The sequence below is a fragment of the Lissotriton helveticus genome, chromosome 5_1 (genome assembly GCF_964261635.1).
Source record: "Lissotriton helveticus chromosome 5_1, aLisHel1.1, whole genome shotgun sequence".
NCBI lineage: Eukaryota > Metazoa > Chordata > Amphibia > Caudata > Salamandridae > Lissotriton > Lissotriton helveticus.
In genome coordinates, this window is record NC_136065.1 from 2,037,393,691 (window position 1) to 2,037,409,782 (window position 16,092).

The 16,092-nt window shown below is 42.3% G+C and overlaps 1 protein-coding gene across 1 annotated transcript in view; it reads left to right on the top strand.

The window, feature by feature from the left end:
- The window catches only part of LOC144756224 (complement C4-like), a 1,111,910-nt gene that overhangs the window by 845,960 nt on the left and 249,858 nt on the right, over nt 1-16,092 (top strand). Inside the window, exon 32 of the mRNA XM_078645841.1 lies at nt 5,768-5,861. Within this exon, the coding sequence (XP_078501967.1) occupies nt 5,768-5,861 (94 nt within the window). The remainder of the gene's footprint in view (nt 1-5,767; nt 5,862-16,092) is intronic.

Sequence of the window (16,092 nt, forward strand, 5' to 3'; positions counted from 1 at the left end):
GCAGTCTGTGGTCCCTGATGTCGTACTCTATCAAGCTATGGCTGATGGGAGGGACACAGCAAAGTTCACAATCTGTTATGGGCTTGAAATGACTGATTCGTTAGGCAGAGCAGTTTCTTTATCTGTGCCATGATTCCTGGCTGAGGATGACCGTCTTTTCGGTGGCTGTCCAGGCTCCCATCTCTTTGGAAAAAAAGCTTTACCCAGCGCTGGAGAGCTTTAAAGATAGCAGAGCTATGGCCAGGTCCTTGGGCATTTCAAGCAACCCTCGCCAACCTCAGTCCGCCTTTTGCTTCTTTTGTGACCACAAAGGGGCTTCCAGCTGTGTCTCTACACGACCAGCAACCACAATACACAAGCTTCCCAAACCTGGCTTGGCCGAGGCTACAGTACGCATAGAGCCTGTAGGTAGTCAGCCAAAGGTTGGGCCAGTCCACCCCTCCCCCAGTAGCTGCAGCTTCAAAGCCCCTTTACTTCACACTTCAACCATCATGGGCAATCCGAGGGAGGCAGAATACGCCATCAACTGCACCACTGGAGGTAGATAACAACCAACCGCTGGGTTCTCCAGATTGTCCAAAGAGGCTACTCCCTCCCCTTCGTGACCACCCCTCCACCCATGCCACCCACGTGCAACAGGCTGATGGAGGCCTATCTCTCATTACTCTGACAGGAAGCAGCAGTTCTCTTGGCTAAGGGAGCCATAGAGAGGGTTCTGGCTTCAGAAGAAGGTTGTGTTCCTATTCTAGAATTGCACCTTCTCAATTTATTGGTGAAAAGGAGAAATTCAAAAGGCTTGCTCAAGTTCTGCTTGCCCTCAATACGGGAGACTGAATGATAGCTTTGGACTTGCAGGACCCATACTTCCAAATTCCCATCCTGCCTCCCCACAGGTGTTACCTGCGGTTCACGGTGGGCCATTGCAGACAACATAAAATGTCAGCAGTTTTGCACCCTGGAGTTTCCAAGGTGGTTCTTGTTCGGAGACGCTTTTGATCTCAAGTGAAGCTCAAGTCTCCTGTATGCCTTTCTGCCCATACCAGAGAGTTCTCAAGATCAGGAACAACCTGGCCCAAGTTATCCTTGTATCTTCTGACCGGGCTCAGAGAGTTTGGCATCTCGAGCAGTAGAGCATGGTTGTAGGTCCTCCAATCAGGCTCCCCCTTTGGGAGGATTTTCTGTTGCAGAAACTGGGTAGGTTCTCCACTCAAATCTGTAGACCCTAGCATTCATTCGTGGAGATTGAGAGGTGACAGTTGACAGCTTTCGACCTCCTGCCCAAAGTCTATAAGGTCATCTTGGCAGCTTGGTATCCCTCCACCAAAAGGGTATACAACGGCCGTTGGACTACATTTGTGACATGGTGTGCTGAAAAACAGGTTGATCCAGAATCTGATCCCCTTTCTCAGGTTCTTATGTTTGTGCTATCCCTGGCCCAGCAGGGCTCGCCTTTGGGCACCTTTACGGGTTATATATTTGCCCTTTCCACTTTTCTGCGGTGCCAGATCAGCAATCTCTCTTTAAAATCCCCTATTGAAACTATAGAAAATAGGTTTCTTAAAGGTCTGCAACACGTCTTCACCAGCTCCCTTTGTTATGCCTCTATGGGACCTTCCTGGTTCTTACGTTCTTGATGTGTGCTCCTTTTTAGCCACTTCTTTCTTGCCCTCTTCGGTTCCTCACTATCAAGACAGCCTCTCTGGTGGATATTACATCTGCCCTGAGGGTCAGTGAATTACAGGCACTATCCTCACAGCCTCCCTACATTTCATTTTTCCCTGACAAACTACTTTTCTTACCGAAGATAGTCACACCTTTCCACATAAGCCAGTCCATCATTTTGCCTACCATTTACACCTCTACCGGCTGAACCCAAAATGAGCGTTGTCTTTATAACTTGACAGCACAAAACCGTTCCGGGTAGACAATCAACTTTTCATGGGGTATTCCAGGGCCAAGAAAGGGACGTCCTGGCAGAAATGGACTTTCTCACGATGGATCGTGCTCTCCATTAAAATCTGCTATGCATTTGCCAAGAAGCAACACCCAGAAGGTTTGTGTGCTTATGCCTTCAGAGCAAAGTCTCTGACCACTGCGTTAGAAAGTTGGGTTCCAGTCCTAGATATCAGCCTGGCAGCAGCATGCTGAGCTAAAGACTACTGCCTGAACAGTCAGGTCCTTCGGGACGGACTGTTTTGCCCTTTCAACATGAAATTGCTTTGCAGACCTACCTCCCGGGAGGTATTGCTTGGGTATTTAGTCTAAGGTAAGGAATCTGCGGCTAAATGTCTCTATCAGACGAACAAGTTACTTACTTTGAGTAATGCCTTATCTGATAGAGACTCTATCTAGCTGCAGATTCTGTACCGACTCACCCATCCACCGTGCTCTGCAAATGGATTTCTAGGGACAGGACTGTTACTCCTTTTCAGGGCCATAGTTTTACACACCAGTGGTCTGTGTTCTTCCTTGCTCCATGACCCTTGCGTGGAAAATCAGAAAAGAAACTGACATTAGCACGCTGGGGTGACGCCTATATAGGCACTGTGCATGTCACTTCAGTCGGGACTGGTACTTTGCCCTTTCAGCATGAAATTGCTTTGCAGAACCACCTCCTGGGAGTCATTGCTTGGGTATTTAGTCTAAGGTAAGGAATCTGCGGCTAAATGTCTCTATCAGATGAACAAGTTCCTTACCTTGGGTAATGCCTTATCTGGCAGAGACTCTATCTAGCTGCAGATTCTGTACCGACCCACCCATCCATCCTGCTTTGCAAATAGATGTCTAGGGACAGGACTGTTACTCCCTTTCAGGGCTAAAGTTTTACACACCAGTGGTCTGTGTTGTTCTTGGCTCCATGATCCTGGTGTGGAAAGTTGGAAAAGAAACTCACGTTAGCGTGCTGGGGTGACGCCTATATAGGCACTGTGCATGTCACTTCCGGCGTGGACCTGCAAGTGCACCGGGGTGCTGCTAGAATAAATATCCAGGTCCAGTATGACACCAGGGGATAATTCTAAGGTAAGGAATTTGCGGGTAGGTAGAGTCCAGATAAGTTGTTACCGAAGTGAAGAACCAGTACACCATGGCTTACCCATTAACTCTGGGAGCATTGTGTATTGGCAGTGTCTACCATGAAGCAATCCTTTATGCTATACTTTAAACTTTGCCGATACAGGCTCTTGCCTCTGTCAGTATCATATTCTCAGCCATGCTTCAAGCCAGGGGTTATTGAACAGGTGAAAAATGCTGCACTCCACCAGCAGTTTATCAATGGGAAGACTAGCTCCCTCGACCAAACCACCTTTCTCAGATCCATACAGCAGTTCATGTAAAGGCTCACTGCCGTTCTCGACTTCATCTTTGTGACCTAGAGTGCTGTCACTGTTCTCTGTTGGAGCTAGCGTTTTACATGAACAACCCAATAGTGATCAAAGGCAGCCCTAATAATAGCCAGATATTTGTACTTGCTGATCACCTGTAGACCAGTGTATGGGCCGAAGTGAGTGTATACAGGCAGAAAGTGGATAGACCAGGGGTTGCGCCTCTCTGAAATTCCTACACATGTACATAAAAACATATTAAAAAGATCAATTTATTTAGAGATGAGATCGTACCTCTAAATAAATTAATGTATTTAAGTCTGGGTTGTCTGTTTCAGGCTGCCTTGTCTGAGTGTCTGAAAAGTTTCAGTGCTCTGTCCATCATCTCCTTGTGTCCACCTCGCTCTGAAGCAGGAGACAGAAGCCACGCACTAAATCAACTTTAACTGTGATGCACGATGAAGTGCTTTCTGTTTTAAAGCCCTTCATTGCTATTGTGGTCTAGGGTTGTATGCACTCTGTAGGCCAATAATGCAATCAGCGTCATGGTTTCATCCCAGCGCGATTTCAGACATCTGTCATTCAAAGGCATAGATATCACCCTATCGTCATACATGAGAGTGGATGCAAGGACGCCTAAGCCAGTGCCTTGTTCTCTGTAATGGTAAGTGTTTGCAAGTTAACCTCCCCCACTGTGACACCCCATGCCCTCTGCTGCAGATCGCTGGCCTTGTTAGAAGTGGAGCTGCAGCATTGTTGCCCATGAAATGGATCCAAATAAGGAGCAGATTTCTTGTTCCCTTGCGAAGTTGATTCAAATAACCAAGTCAAGCCCAAAGCCAGAGATATGTGCTTACTGTGGTTACAGTGGACAGTTCTCTGATGTATGATATTAAACTGACCCTGTCTTCATGCCCCTAAGTAAACCCTAAGTAAACCCTGAAGCTAAAAACATGGATTGACTTGCAAACAATTAATGTTAAAAACGTCAAGGGAATGCATTTCAGTGATTTAGTTCTTTCTTACTTCACATGATTACTTAATTTTGCATTCCCCAATAGTTAGCTATTTTATAATGTTGTTTATCTGTATTTTCTTCTGTGCATACTTTGAGGCTTGAGCATTCAGGCATTAAGGCTGAAGCCAAACAAAGTACGTGTCAGTGGGTTGGCCTCTCTGCAGAGCACACGTTTATGTATTCCATTTGCAACAGAAATTCTGTGGATATGTTTGTGAAGGGTGTACACAAATGTCAAAATATTTGCAAGTCAAAAATAAGAGAAATTAAAATGCTTAAATTTGAGGGACTGCAGTGCTTGTTGAGGGCGGTGAAGTGACAGAAATACAAGGAAGTGCATTCGGGGAAGAGTGAAAAGAGGATACTGAAGATGTGCAGATGGACAAGATATGCAGAGAAAAAGAAGATGCATATCTAACATAAAGCACACAAAACCGAAGGCGAAAACTTCTTCCACAGGATTCAATGCTATTTAATTCGCAGACTCACTATTTCAGAATTTAAACATTTTCAATGTTAATTATTTATGTTACTCATGTATCTTAAACAGCTAACACTCAGTGACAAAGCCAATCATACTGACAGATTTAAGGTGTTGTTGTGTCATGTATCTGGATAAAATTACATCTCAGAGAGAAACCAAAACACTGGTCAGGTGGCACACTACGGGAATCACAGAAATGTATCTTACATGTTCTTTTATAGAGAGCCCCCACTTTTTCCATCTCACTTAAGGCCCTCTCTGCACTTGTATCTATGTGACTGGTTTCAGCCAGCATCTGTGGGTGCTTCTAAAAGTCTGGTTAGAGCATATCTTTCCAAAGTTAATGCTGCATGCAGTGCAAGACAATTGGCAAGCATATATTTTACAGGTTATAGTTGTCATGCTGTACATTTACACATTACAGTTACTGTTGAACATATCAATGCAGGAAGATATGGTGCAATTTTTAAGGTGTTTAATATTTCAAGACTATACGTTTCCCCTGCTTTATAAGCCTTGCTTTCTCGCTTCATTCACTTGCTTTGAAATGCACCATTTGCCAATCTTTTTTTAATTACTTTCTTGGGAGAGGGACTCACCCTGGACCACAGGTTTGTCCATTGAACTTATTCACATCACTTGCTACATAAAAATTATGCCCAACGCTTATGCCACACCACTTTCAAATGTCACCAGCCGCCACTGGGATAGACCCATTTCAAGTACTGGTGATGAAGGGAAGGGATGGCAGCTAACCCAGCTTTGGCACTGGTGGTGAAGGGAAGGAACATGTGCAGATCTGTCTTTTACACAGTTTATGTGTTTGAAGAAGGTAGTCAGCTTTGTCAATGTTGTTAAATGGCCAAACGACCCGAAGAAACATTCTTGCAACCTACTGTGTGACACAGATGCCTAACTTTTGGCTTTCCCTGTTGGTTTCAGATTCTGAGAATGTACAACGTGATGCAGGTGGAGAACAACACCTGCCAACAACTGAAATTGGAGATCGAGCTGACCGAAGATCTCCGCGATCCGGGTAAGTGATGCAGCTCCCCGGTGCAGACTGAGAAGACACCACTTTCCACTGCGTCCACTATCACAAGTGTAGGGAAGTGCTAGAAACACACAACAGTGATGCAAATTTCTAGACTGAATATTCAGCAGCCTGACTGTGCACCAGTTGTGCCAGTTCTGTGGTGGAGTGGCCATCTGTTTCACATTTTGGAGACACTACAGTTTAATGAATTTGCAGTCAGACTTATGAGAGAGTCTATCAGCATGCGGCAGCCTCTATTCCTAGACAGTATTGTGTGGCTCCTATATTCTGATTATTGGCCCTTGACGCCCCATTCTGATGTTAGGAGCTGGTTTGTAGTGGCCTTTAAAGTGATGGTACATAATCTCTGCCCAGAATTGATATAGTCTTTGTATGACTTTAGTTAGGTCCTCAAACATGGGCGTCCGCAGGGGGGGCAAGGAGGGGCGCTTGCCCCCCTGGAGCAACCCTCCTTGCCCCCCCTGCAGACGCCCATGAAAACTGTGACTTCAAGACGGGGTTCTCACTCTCTTTCCTCTCCTTTCTTTTATTTACTTCCCTGTGAAATGGATCCAAAAGATAAAGACACTTTTGCTGGAAATGTCATATTTTTCTGACATTTTAATTCCAAAGTGCAGCACTGGGAATAAAAGGCCAAAAATATGAAAAATAGATAAATAACTAAATAAAGTAAGACAGAGTGGTAGCAAACTGGCCAAACTGATTTTATTCACACTGAAACACATTAGCGCCACTTTTACAGAGTTTGCCAGTGAAGCACTATTTTTGTTTTCTTGTCTTTGTTTTCCCTGGACTTGGAACTAGTGCACCAATCCTGGAGGTACTACAATGTGTGGATTGGAAAACAAAATGTGTGCTATGGCTCTGCGTCCAGGGACGTGGTCTTTTTACCCTACTGCTTACGTTTGTAAGGATATAAGCAATGGCCACTGAAATGGGCCCATTCAGGGCCCTGTAGTAGTGTCCTTCACTTTTCAGGCAAAAGCACTCACTGATTTCTGAATAGTGAGTGCAAAAGCATTAAGGTAACCATGTTGTTCCTGCTTACATTTCCCATGGTTTGCTAAATTTTGCATTCCCTACAAGTGTTTGCTTTTTCCAGGATGTTGTTACTTTTTTTTTGTAGGCCGCATATTGGTCTTGTCTAGTGCGTAATTTAAATTGAGCTGCATCCAGGTGTTTATAGCGGGCAACAATTGGGTTGTAGTTGAAGACAGTGGGAGTTTTTCTCAGTGGGGCAGTACGGTGTTCAGTGGGGGAGAGGATGTGGCACTATGGTCAGAGCTGCTAAATTTGGAACTGGGAACCAGGTTCAGCCTTAATAACCAGTCCACCAGACCACTCTCCTGCAAGAGCACAATCGCATGCTAGACCTTAGAGGGCTTCGCAACACCTTAGAAGTCCTGGTGTCTTCGCACCAGCAGGTGGACCCGAGCATGATAAGTGTAGGTTAACCTTCAAGTCTTGTCCACCACTATCCATACTGAAGTTCACCTCCAGTCTTGCGGGCAGGCCTATGAAGCAGCACACACTAGAACAACAGTCACTGAGGTCACAGGACCCTTGAGAACGGCCAGCTCTAGGGCAGTGCAACCAGTGTGATCGCACCGGGTGCTGATTTTAGGTGGACTTTATGAAAAGGGGAATTAGGTCCTGGGACGTAGGGTCAGCTGGACCATATGTACATTTTTAAGAAAAACAAATGCTGACCCTACACGAAATGTCTCACTTCTCCTTGTTTGGAGTGACAAATCCACTTTAGTTCAAGATTCGTCTGGTATTCTTTATTTATACCTTTTTAATTTTTGATTTTAAAGTTAGAAAATTGCTTTGTGCAGAATACAAAAAGGGTTTTAGCTGCATAAACACAAAATGTAGCAGGGACCTTATGGTCCACACGATTGAGACAGCACAACGTTTGTGCATAAAAGAACCAGAAGAAATTGAGGAATTAACTAAAAGTATCCAGGATAGTCAGCTGATTCCTGATGCCAAGGCACTCCTTGAAAAAATTGAAAAAGAGATCCTGTCTTTTAAAGACACTGCGATAAACAATAAAACTACTCAATACGAAAGGGATTCTAAATCTTTTACCCTTGAGAAAGCATACCCGTTCTTGAAGGACGATTATTACTCTCAGTCGGATTCGAGGGGGGCCCTATACAATTACCAGGGACGTTCCCGTAACCGATTTAAAACTTTTTCAGAGACATCATCCTCATCGGACTCATTTGGCTCTGAAGCAAGAGGCAGTAACAACAAGAAGCAGGTCTCTTTTTTAGAGAAGGGCCAGCAGGGGAAACCCAGACAAACAATACCATGGGAGATGCGCACTCGGAAAAACACCTACAAATCGTAGCGGTTCCCTCGACTATAGTTAATCTGTCGAGTAGAATTTTAACAACAGATGAAGAATCTGTGTTAAATTTGGGATTGAAATTTGTTCCCAATAAAAGAACTGATTTCACAAGAACAAAAATGGAAATGATTGCCTTTTGCCGCAAAATACGGCTGAAGGCCTTCTTCAATAATCAGCCATCGAGTATTGATAATGAAACAACAGGGTTGAGAAACAAGTCCACGTTCGTTCCCCATCAGAATATCCCCAAACAGATCTACGCTTTCAAACAAGTGGTTCTATCCTCAATCAACAAACTTGAGAAAAATAACAGGTATGTCAAGCCAAATTTAAGTAAAGGTCAACAGGCAGCACTAAGGGGCCTCAGTGAGGACCGCTCAATCATAGTTAAACCGGCCGATAAGGGCGGAGCAACGGTGTTGTGGCCTAGGGATAAATATCTGATTGAAGGAGAATCACAGGTCAACAATCAAACCTGGTATAGGAGGAAACTAGCGGTGGACCCAACCAAAGAAATACAATCTAAAATAACTGATTTGATCCAAAGGGGATATGACGGTGGTTATGTGGGACAGAAAGAAAAGGATTTTCTTATCAAGAAATTCCCCCGCATACCACTGTTATATTTCCTCCCAAAGATACACAAAAACCCTGCCGAGCCCCCTGGACGTCCGATCGTCTCAGGGTGTGACTCGTGTTTGGAACCACTATCCAAGTACGTGGATTTTTTCCTAAAGCCCTTTGTGAGTGAAGTGAAGTCCTACCTCCAAGACACCACAGATTTTTTGGTAAAAATTGAAGGTATGGAATTTACTCCCGCCAGTGAGATCATGGTTACGATGGACGTGACATCACTGTACACGCAAATTCCTCAATGTGAAGCGCTTGAGGTAATGGAGCTGTACCTTGATAGAAGGACAAGACCCCATAGGGTCCCTACGTCATTTATTCTGGAAATTGCAGAACTCACATTGAAGAAGAACTATTTCCGGTTCAATGAGGAGTTTTTTGCACAAATCAAGGGGACAGCCATGGGCTGTCCTTATGCGCCGGAGATGGCGATATTGTTTATGGCCGAATATGAAAATAGGTTCGTGGAGAATAACAATCCGTACAAAAAACATATAAAACAGTGGCTCAGATATATCGACGACGTGTGGCTCCTGTGGCAGGGGAGTCACACCGAATTGATAGATTTTCACAACTGGTTGAATAATAAACATCAGGACATAAAATTTTCCATGGAGCAAAGTAATTCAAAGATGACCTTCTTAGATGTTGAGATAAGTTGTGTTGATGGCTGTCTAAAATCATCTCTGTTGAAAAAGAAGACAGACCGGAACACCATCCTCCACCATCAGAGTGCACATCCAAGGAATCTGAGAACGAATCTTCCCTATGGGCAGCTGCTTCGAATCAGGCGGAACTGCTCAGAGATTGGGGAATACGATTTGCACTCCCAAAAGTTCTGTGAGGAAATGATCGCAAGGGGATACCCCAAAAAATTATTGAAACATTCAAGAAAGCGGGCGCGTTATACCCCGCGCGAGAGCCTGCTTGAACGCAAGGAGAAAAAAGACCTACAGAAAATGGTTTGCGTCACAACGTTTGGCCCTCACACCCATCAGGTTCGACAAACTATACTCAGAAACTGGCATCTATTAGAAGAGCTGGAATGCCCATTTCCTAGACCAATCTTTGCTTTTAAAAAAAACAGAAGCATAGGCCAACAAATTGTCCGGGCAGATGTAAGGATAGAAAAACCCAAGCACGATCTACTTTCAGCTTGGGGGCTAAAACAGATTAAAGGTCACCATAGATGCGGAAATTGTGTATCTTGTGAGACAACAATCGAGGGCAGTGAATTCATTCATAGGAATATAAAATGGAAAAACGAAGATTTCAGCAATTGCAGGACCAAGAACGTGGTTTATGCAATCACTTGCAATTGTGGCAAACTATATATCGGTAAAACGAATCAGCAAATCAACACTCGCATCACACAACATAGATCGCGCATCAAAAATAAAGTCGTGTCTGCTCCCATGGTTCAACACTTCATTGAACAAGGCCACTCAGAAATGGATTTTAAATGGACAGTATTGTACACAATAGGACATACCAAAAGAGTCCAGGATGTGGATGATGCCTTACTGAAAAAAGAAGCCTATCTGATTTTGAGGTTCAACAGCCTACAGACTGGGTTGAACTCTATGTCAGAAATTTCGAGACTGTAGAGGTCCTCAAAAATGTCACAGAATGTCCGGTCAATATAATGTTGGACTACAGTTCCCATAAGCCATCTAACTAGGTGATGTGTTCAAATAACACGCCCTCTTTCTAAAAAGGCAAATCGTCAGCGAGCGATAATTGTAGCCTTTAGCAGTTGGCCCTGGGTCGGTCACATCCACCTTCCTTCTCACTTACTAGCGGACATGCCTGGAATGATGGACTACATGTCCCATGAGCCACTCAACCAGGTGAGGTGTTTCAATAACACGCCCCCTTTCCCAAAATGGCGCATTGATGGAAATCAACAGCGAGCGAGAATTGTAGCCCTTAGCAGCAGGCACTGGGTAGGTGAGATCGACCTTACTTCCCTTTCACTGAATAGCGGACATGCGCTACTGGGACAAGCTGTATGTAACCGTACGCTTGTCTGCCCACTAGGTAACGAACCCCCCGTACTAATCACTGAGCAAATTCCGCCCTAAGAAGTGAGAAGACACACCGCCGAGTGGGACGAGCAGGTACACTCTGTTTGGTAACAATGGGTACTAGCAGTACAAGTTAACTGGGCATAGACAGACTGGTTAAATATGATCTTTTTGTCTAGGCAGGCACACAGGACCCTAGGGGGTGCCCCTGACAAAAGACCGGATGATTGATTGAACTTCGAGTTCAAAAACGGGATTTTCATAAACAAGGTATGGACATGGAGTGCTCGTTTGTTTTTTGGCATCAGGTAATTGGCTCCCGCCTGGAACGAAACTGATTCCAATTTTACCGGTTCTTTCCAATTTCAGAAACTATGACAGGTATCTCCGTATGGACTAATTGAACCCCACGAAGCAGCGTTGACCTTTTTAAGGTATGCATTTTGTAATCAAAATGTATTAGAGAGCAATAACAAGAGGCTGGAAAATACAATAAAGGTACTGATGTAAATTTCCCCTTTTTTTTATTCATCTTTGCACAAACCATGCAGGATAAAGTCATACAGCCCTGATGAGAACACGCGAATTAAAAATAGCGAGTTCGAAACGCGTCGGCCAAGTGGAGACAAGTATTGAACAAATAGTCAGGAACAAGTCGTTCCTTCAATGACTGAAATATTGATTAAGCTTTTCAGTCACATTTGCATTGTTTAGGACATTGCTTTTTTCTCCACCTGATTTTTCCTCTTTGTAAATACTTTTTTCTTCTTTGTAAATAAAATTTTTCATCTAAAGAAGAATAGTGCAAACAATGAATATTTGTGTTGTTGCACAAATCTTTGTGCTAATGTATATATGATATGTTCCAATTCATGTTTTGTCGTCTATATATGATAGTTTTGTGATGATGTATATGTTGATTGACTAAGTATATGTTAAATACATGTGGTATGTCTTTTTCGCACAAAGCAATTTTCTAACTTTAAAATCAAAAATTAAAAAGGTATAAATAAAGAATACCAGACGAATCTTGAACTAAAGTGGATTTGTCACTCCAAACAAGGAGAAGTGAGACATTTCGTGTATGGTCAGCATTTGTTTTTCTTAAAAAAAGACTTTAGGTGGAGGCATCATGTTTGCAAGTATATTATGGTTTTAAATACGCTTGCTGCCTCCTTCCTCTTCCTGGACTCCAGCAATTTTCGGCAACAATAAAAATGTCATGATGACTCTGGTGATTAATGTTCTTCCTAGAGAGAGATCAGAATTTTGTCTAGTGGAAGTTTTGACTCATGGAAAGGTAGCTCAGAGGGTTAATGTACCGGCTGCAAGAACATGCGCCATGCAGATCACATAGTGCACATAATGTAAATAGGTCAGTGGGCTACTGCTTTTGTCAGAGAGATCCTTTTATTACTTGCAGTTTATAAGTTAAAATCCTAACTTAGAACAGTGAGCTATTAACTGTCATCTAAGAGCTGCATACAAACTGCAAGGTATAAATTAGAGCGTTATTTCCCCTCCCCCCCAGTCTTTGATTATCCTAATGTCCCAAAAAGTGTTCTTTTGGACAGAAATCAATTCTGATTATTAAGGAGAACCCCCAACCATGGTATTGCGTTTTAAATTCCGACCATCACTATAAAACTATATGGGCTACTAGTATGGTTGTCATGTGACTCCTACACCTTGTAGTCCTTAGTCTTATGTAACATTTTCTATGCAATGATTTACAGACATATTGATTGTCTCTGTGTAATGTGTGTGATGTAAAGTGCTCCGACACCCTACAATGGTATGAGTGGCGCTGTAAATCAAATTAAATGCATCTGAGAGAGAGTGGTTATGGAAACTTGGGGGGCACAGTTAACACCTTCAGCACGGCGCGAATTCTCGCGCTGTGCTGAAGGTTCTAAGAAACGGGCGTGGCCGTGACGGAACGGTTCCGTCATAAGCACAGCCCAACCGGCGCTCGTGATGGAACCGTTCCGTCACAAGCATCGAAGGGGTTAAAGGGTGGTAGTGAGGGAATCCATGGCAGAGGTGGTCATTGGGGGGCACTAACAAACATTAATGCACAGGACACCACCAGTGCTATGGCTTACCTATGGGTGAGGCCAGTCTGCCTCACCCATAGGTACCTCCATTGGCCTTGTTTCAGCAGTAGTAGCTGCAACTCAGCAGGGATTGGCAATGCAGGATTTGCACGCACACCAAACTAAGTTTGTAAACTTAGTCACCGGCTTCATTCACAAGCACTTTTAATATGTGCTGCCTGCTATGCGGCCACTGGAATTATTTATGCAGCAAAGGATGACAACATTATGCTGTAGTGTTGATTAAATTATGCATTAAAAAAAGGCTGCAGCGTAATGCAGTATATTTTCAGATATTTTATTATTTTGACGTCTATACACATGCTAACAGTCTCTGGAAAGATTTTGCCTTATTAGTACCAGTGTAACATACAAACTCAGCAGTGAGAAAGGTGACCAGTCAACCTTTACAATAGGCCATCCACTCCGCAGCAACACAAGCCACATTTTATATTAACTTTTGATATGTTTGAGCTACAAACAATTTATTAGTTTAAATGGTCAGATCATGCAGCAGATCTTGCATTATGAGGCAAATATGGCAGAGCTATAATTTTAGAGAAAACATTTGCAAACTAGGATATTTTGCCATTCATGTTTAAACTGCTGTAGTGGAAAAAGGGAGTAGTGCTGATGATAGAAACTCCATGGCTCGGAGACAAATGGCGTGTGTTTCCACATTTTATCGTATTTGGTACATTCTGTGATTAGAAGCATATCCCACTTTGTGAATATATTTTAATGTCCATAACTCATTATAACCTTAAATAATCATGTGTATCCATTGGTTGATTAAACTGGGCAGTGAAATGCCAAACAAATACTAAAAATTGGGATGTCTGCGCATTCTGGCCACACCTCTGGCTCCACCCACAGATCCAATCCTTGGGTTATTCCCGCCCTTTGATTCTCCGCCCACTGTTCCCCTACTTTTTCCCCCACTTCCACCACTCTGTAAGACTCAGCATCCCTGGACCTGTGATGTGCCGCCGCTGCGGGCGCCGCATGTGCCACACATTTATGGTGCCGGGCTTCCGCATAAGGGAGCTGGCCATTATTGTATCCCTAAACGTGGGCACGTTGTCAGTTTGACATTGACTACACGTAGAGGGACTCTAAGTTTCTTTTAAAAAATAAAGCTAACATTTGGACCTATATATTTTATTTTGTATAAATTAATTGAATGAGTGTAAAATTTAGCACTGCCCGGGGAATTCTAGTAAAGGGAGCACCCATTGGCGAATCACTAGCGTGTGTGATTGATGCATTATTTAATACTAACTTTGACGCTGTGCTTTAACTTTGGATAAAAGTTATCATGAATTCTAGCACCAAGAAGCCAATATTGGTAAATATGTGTTCTACAAATAATCCCTAACATACACTGTGCATACAGTATATTTAATCTGGTGCTTTAATCATAGGCTGTTTTAAAGTATTCTGATGAAAATCATATTGTGCTGAAGACAGCCTTGATTGGTGTTGGATTGAGGACCCTGAAGTCTGCACACCTAGCAGACAGAGATAAAGCACCTTGTCAGAAAGTTTAGCATTTTCCCTACAGGTGGTGTTTGTTGGCCTGTGGCAGGGTCAGTCACATGTCCTGGACTCCTGGCATTTAATTGAGTCTATCCCAGTTCTGCGCCCCAGTGTTTCTTATGCCCCACCTGGAACACATCATGTCGGAGGATGGTGATGATGTTAACATTTTGCCCCCCCTGGAAACATTTCTGCGGATGCCCATGTCCTCAAAGCGAGTGAAATGTTTACTTGCAAGATGTATGGTAGTTCCTGGTACCAGACATATCTAAATTGGGAGTTTGATACTAAAACCCGGCTCTTGCAGTTTTTTGTGGCAAGTCAAACACAATAGTTACTGGGATAGGCAAATTTTGACACATTAAGCATTAAAATATGCACATGAGTCCCTATTATTAGGGACAAACTATGAAATAGGAGTTATTTTCGGGACCCGATAAATTCCAACCCACGGAGTAGGATTTTATAAGTTGTTATAAATGTCAGCTCAAAGTGCAGACCAGTCGAAATGAAAGATGAATGAGAACCATAATGTATATAGCATCTTCCTTCACTTATATTTTCTACTTATTTTCCCTTTACCCTCTTTTTCCTTCATGGTTCTCTCTGGAAATGGGCAGGAAATGTAAATACAAAGACACTGATTTCACAAAATGTGGTTGCTTCTATCACAGAGTAATCACTCATTTAGGCAGATCTCGCATAGTTGAGCTACTCGTCAAAATATGTTTTATTGTTTCAAAAATATCGAGAGAAAAATATTGTGTCAAAATATTGTAATGACAAAAATATTGTGTGACAGAATACTGAAGGTACGAATATTGTTTTTTAAATGTAGTCTTAATCTACTTGTACATAATGTTTTTTGTAAATTATTTTGTGGATTTTGATTAGCTTTTGTTATATAAGTTATTATGTTTCATTATTTTTAGCATAGATTTATAATCTGGCAATATATTGTACTTTTTTTTATTTTATTTAACTTACATTTGTGGTTAATATTTTTTAAATGTACTTTTTAAATTAACTATACATATACACACTTGCACATATATTTGTGTGGGTGTTTATGTGTATATTTAATTTCTCTTTTTGTAGGTTTGGGTAAAGTAAATATGTGCTTTTTGAAGTTCAACATTTCCATAGTGTTGCTTGCACTGAAGTAGGAATAGTAGTTATGATCCCTCAAAAGTCCAACACTTTCCCAACTGTTGCTTACGTTAGGAATGGGAATAGATAATCTGACCCCTCCAAAGTCAAAAACTTTCTTAATGTTGCTCATGATGGAATGGGAATACTAAGCCTAATTTATTTGTCTAATTTATTTATCATATGTTTTTTTATTTAATATATTTTTTGTGGTTTAATGTTAAAAGTTTGTTTAATTTCAAATATTTGTGTTACATATTTTTGTAGTATTGTTATAAATAATTTCTATTTTAATATCATTGTCTAATTTTTATTTTTAGTATCTTGTGTTGCAAATATAGTTCATTACGAGTAGTATATTTCTTGCTATTTATGTTTAAAGATTATATCTGATAGAGACATCTAGCCTC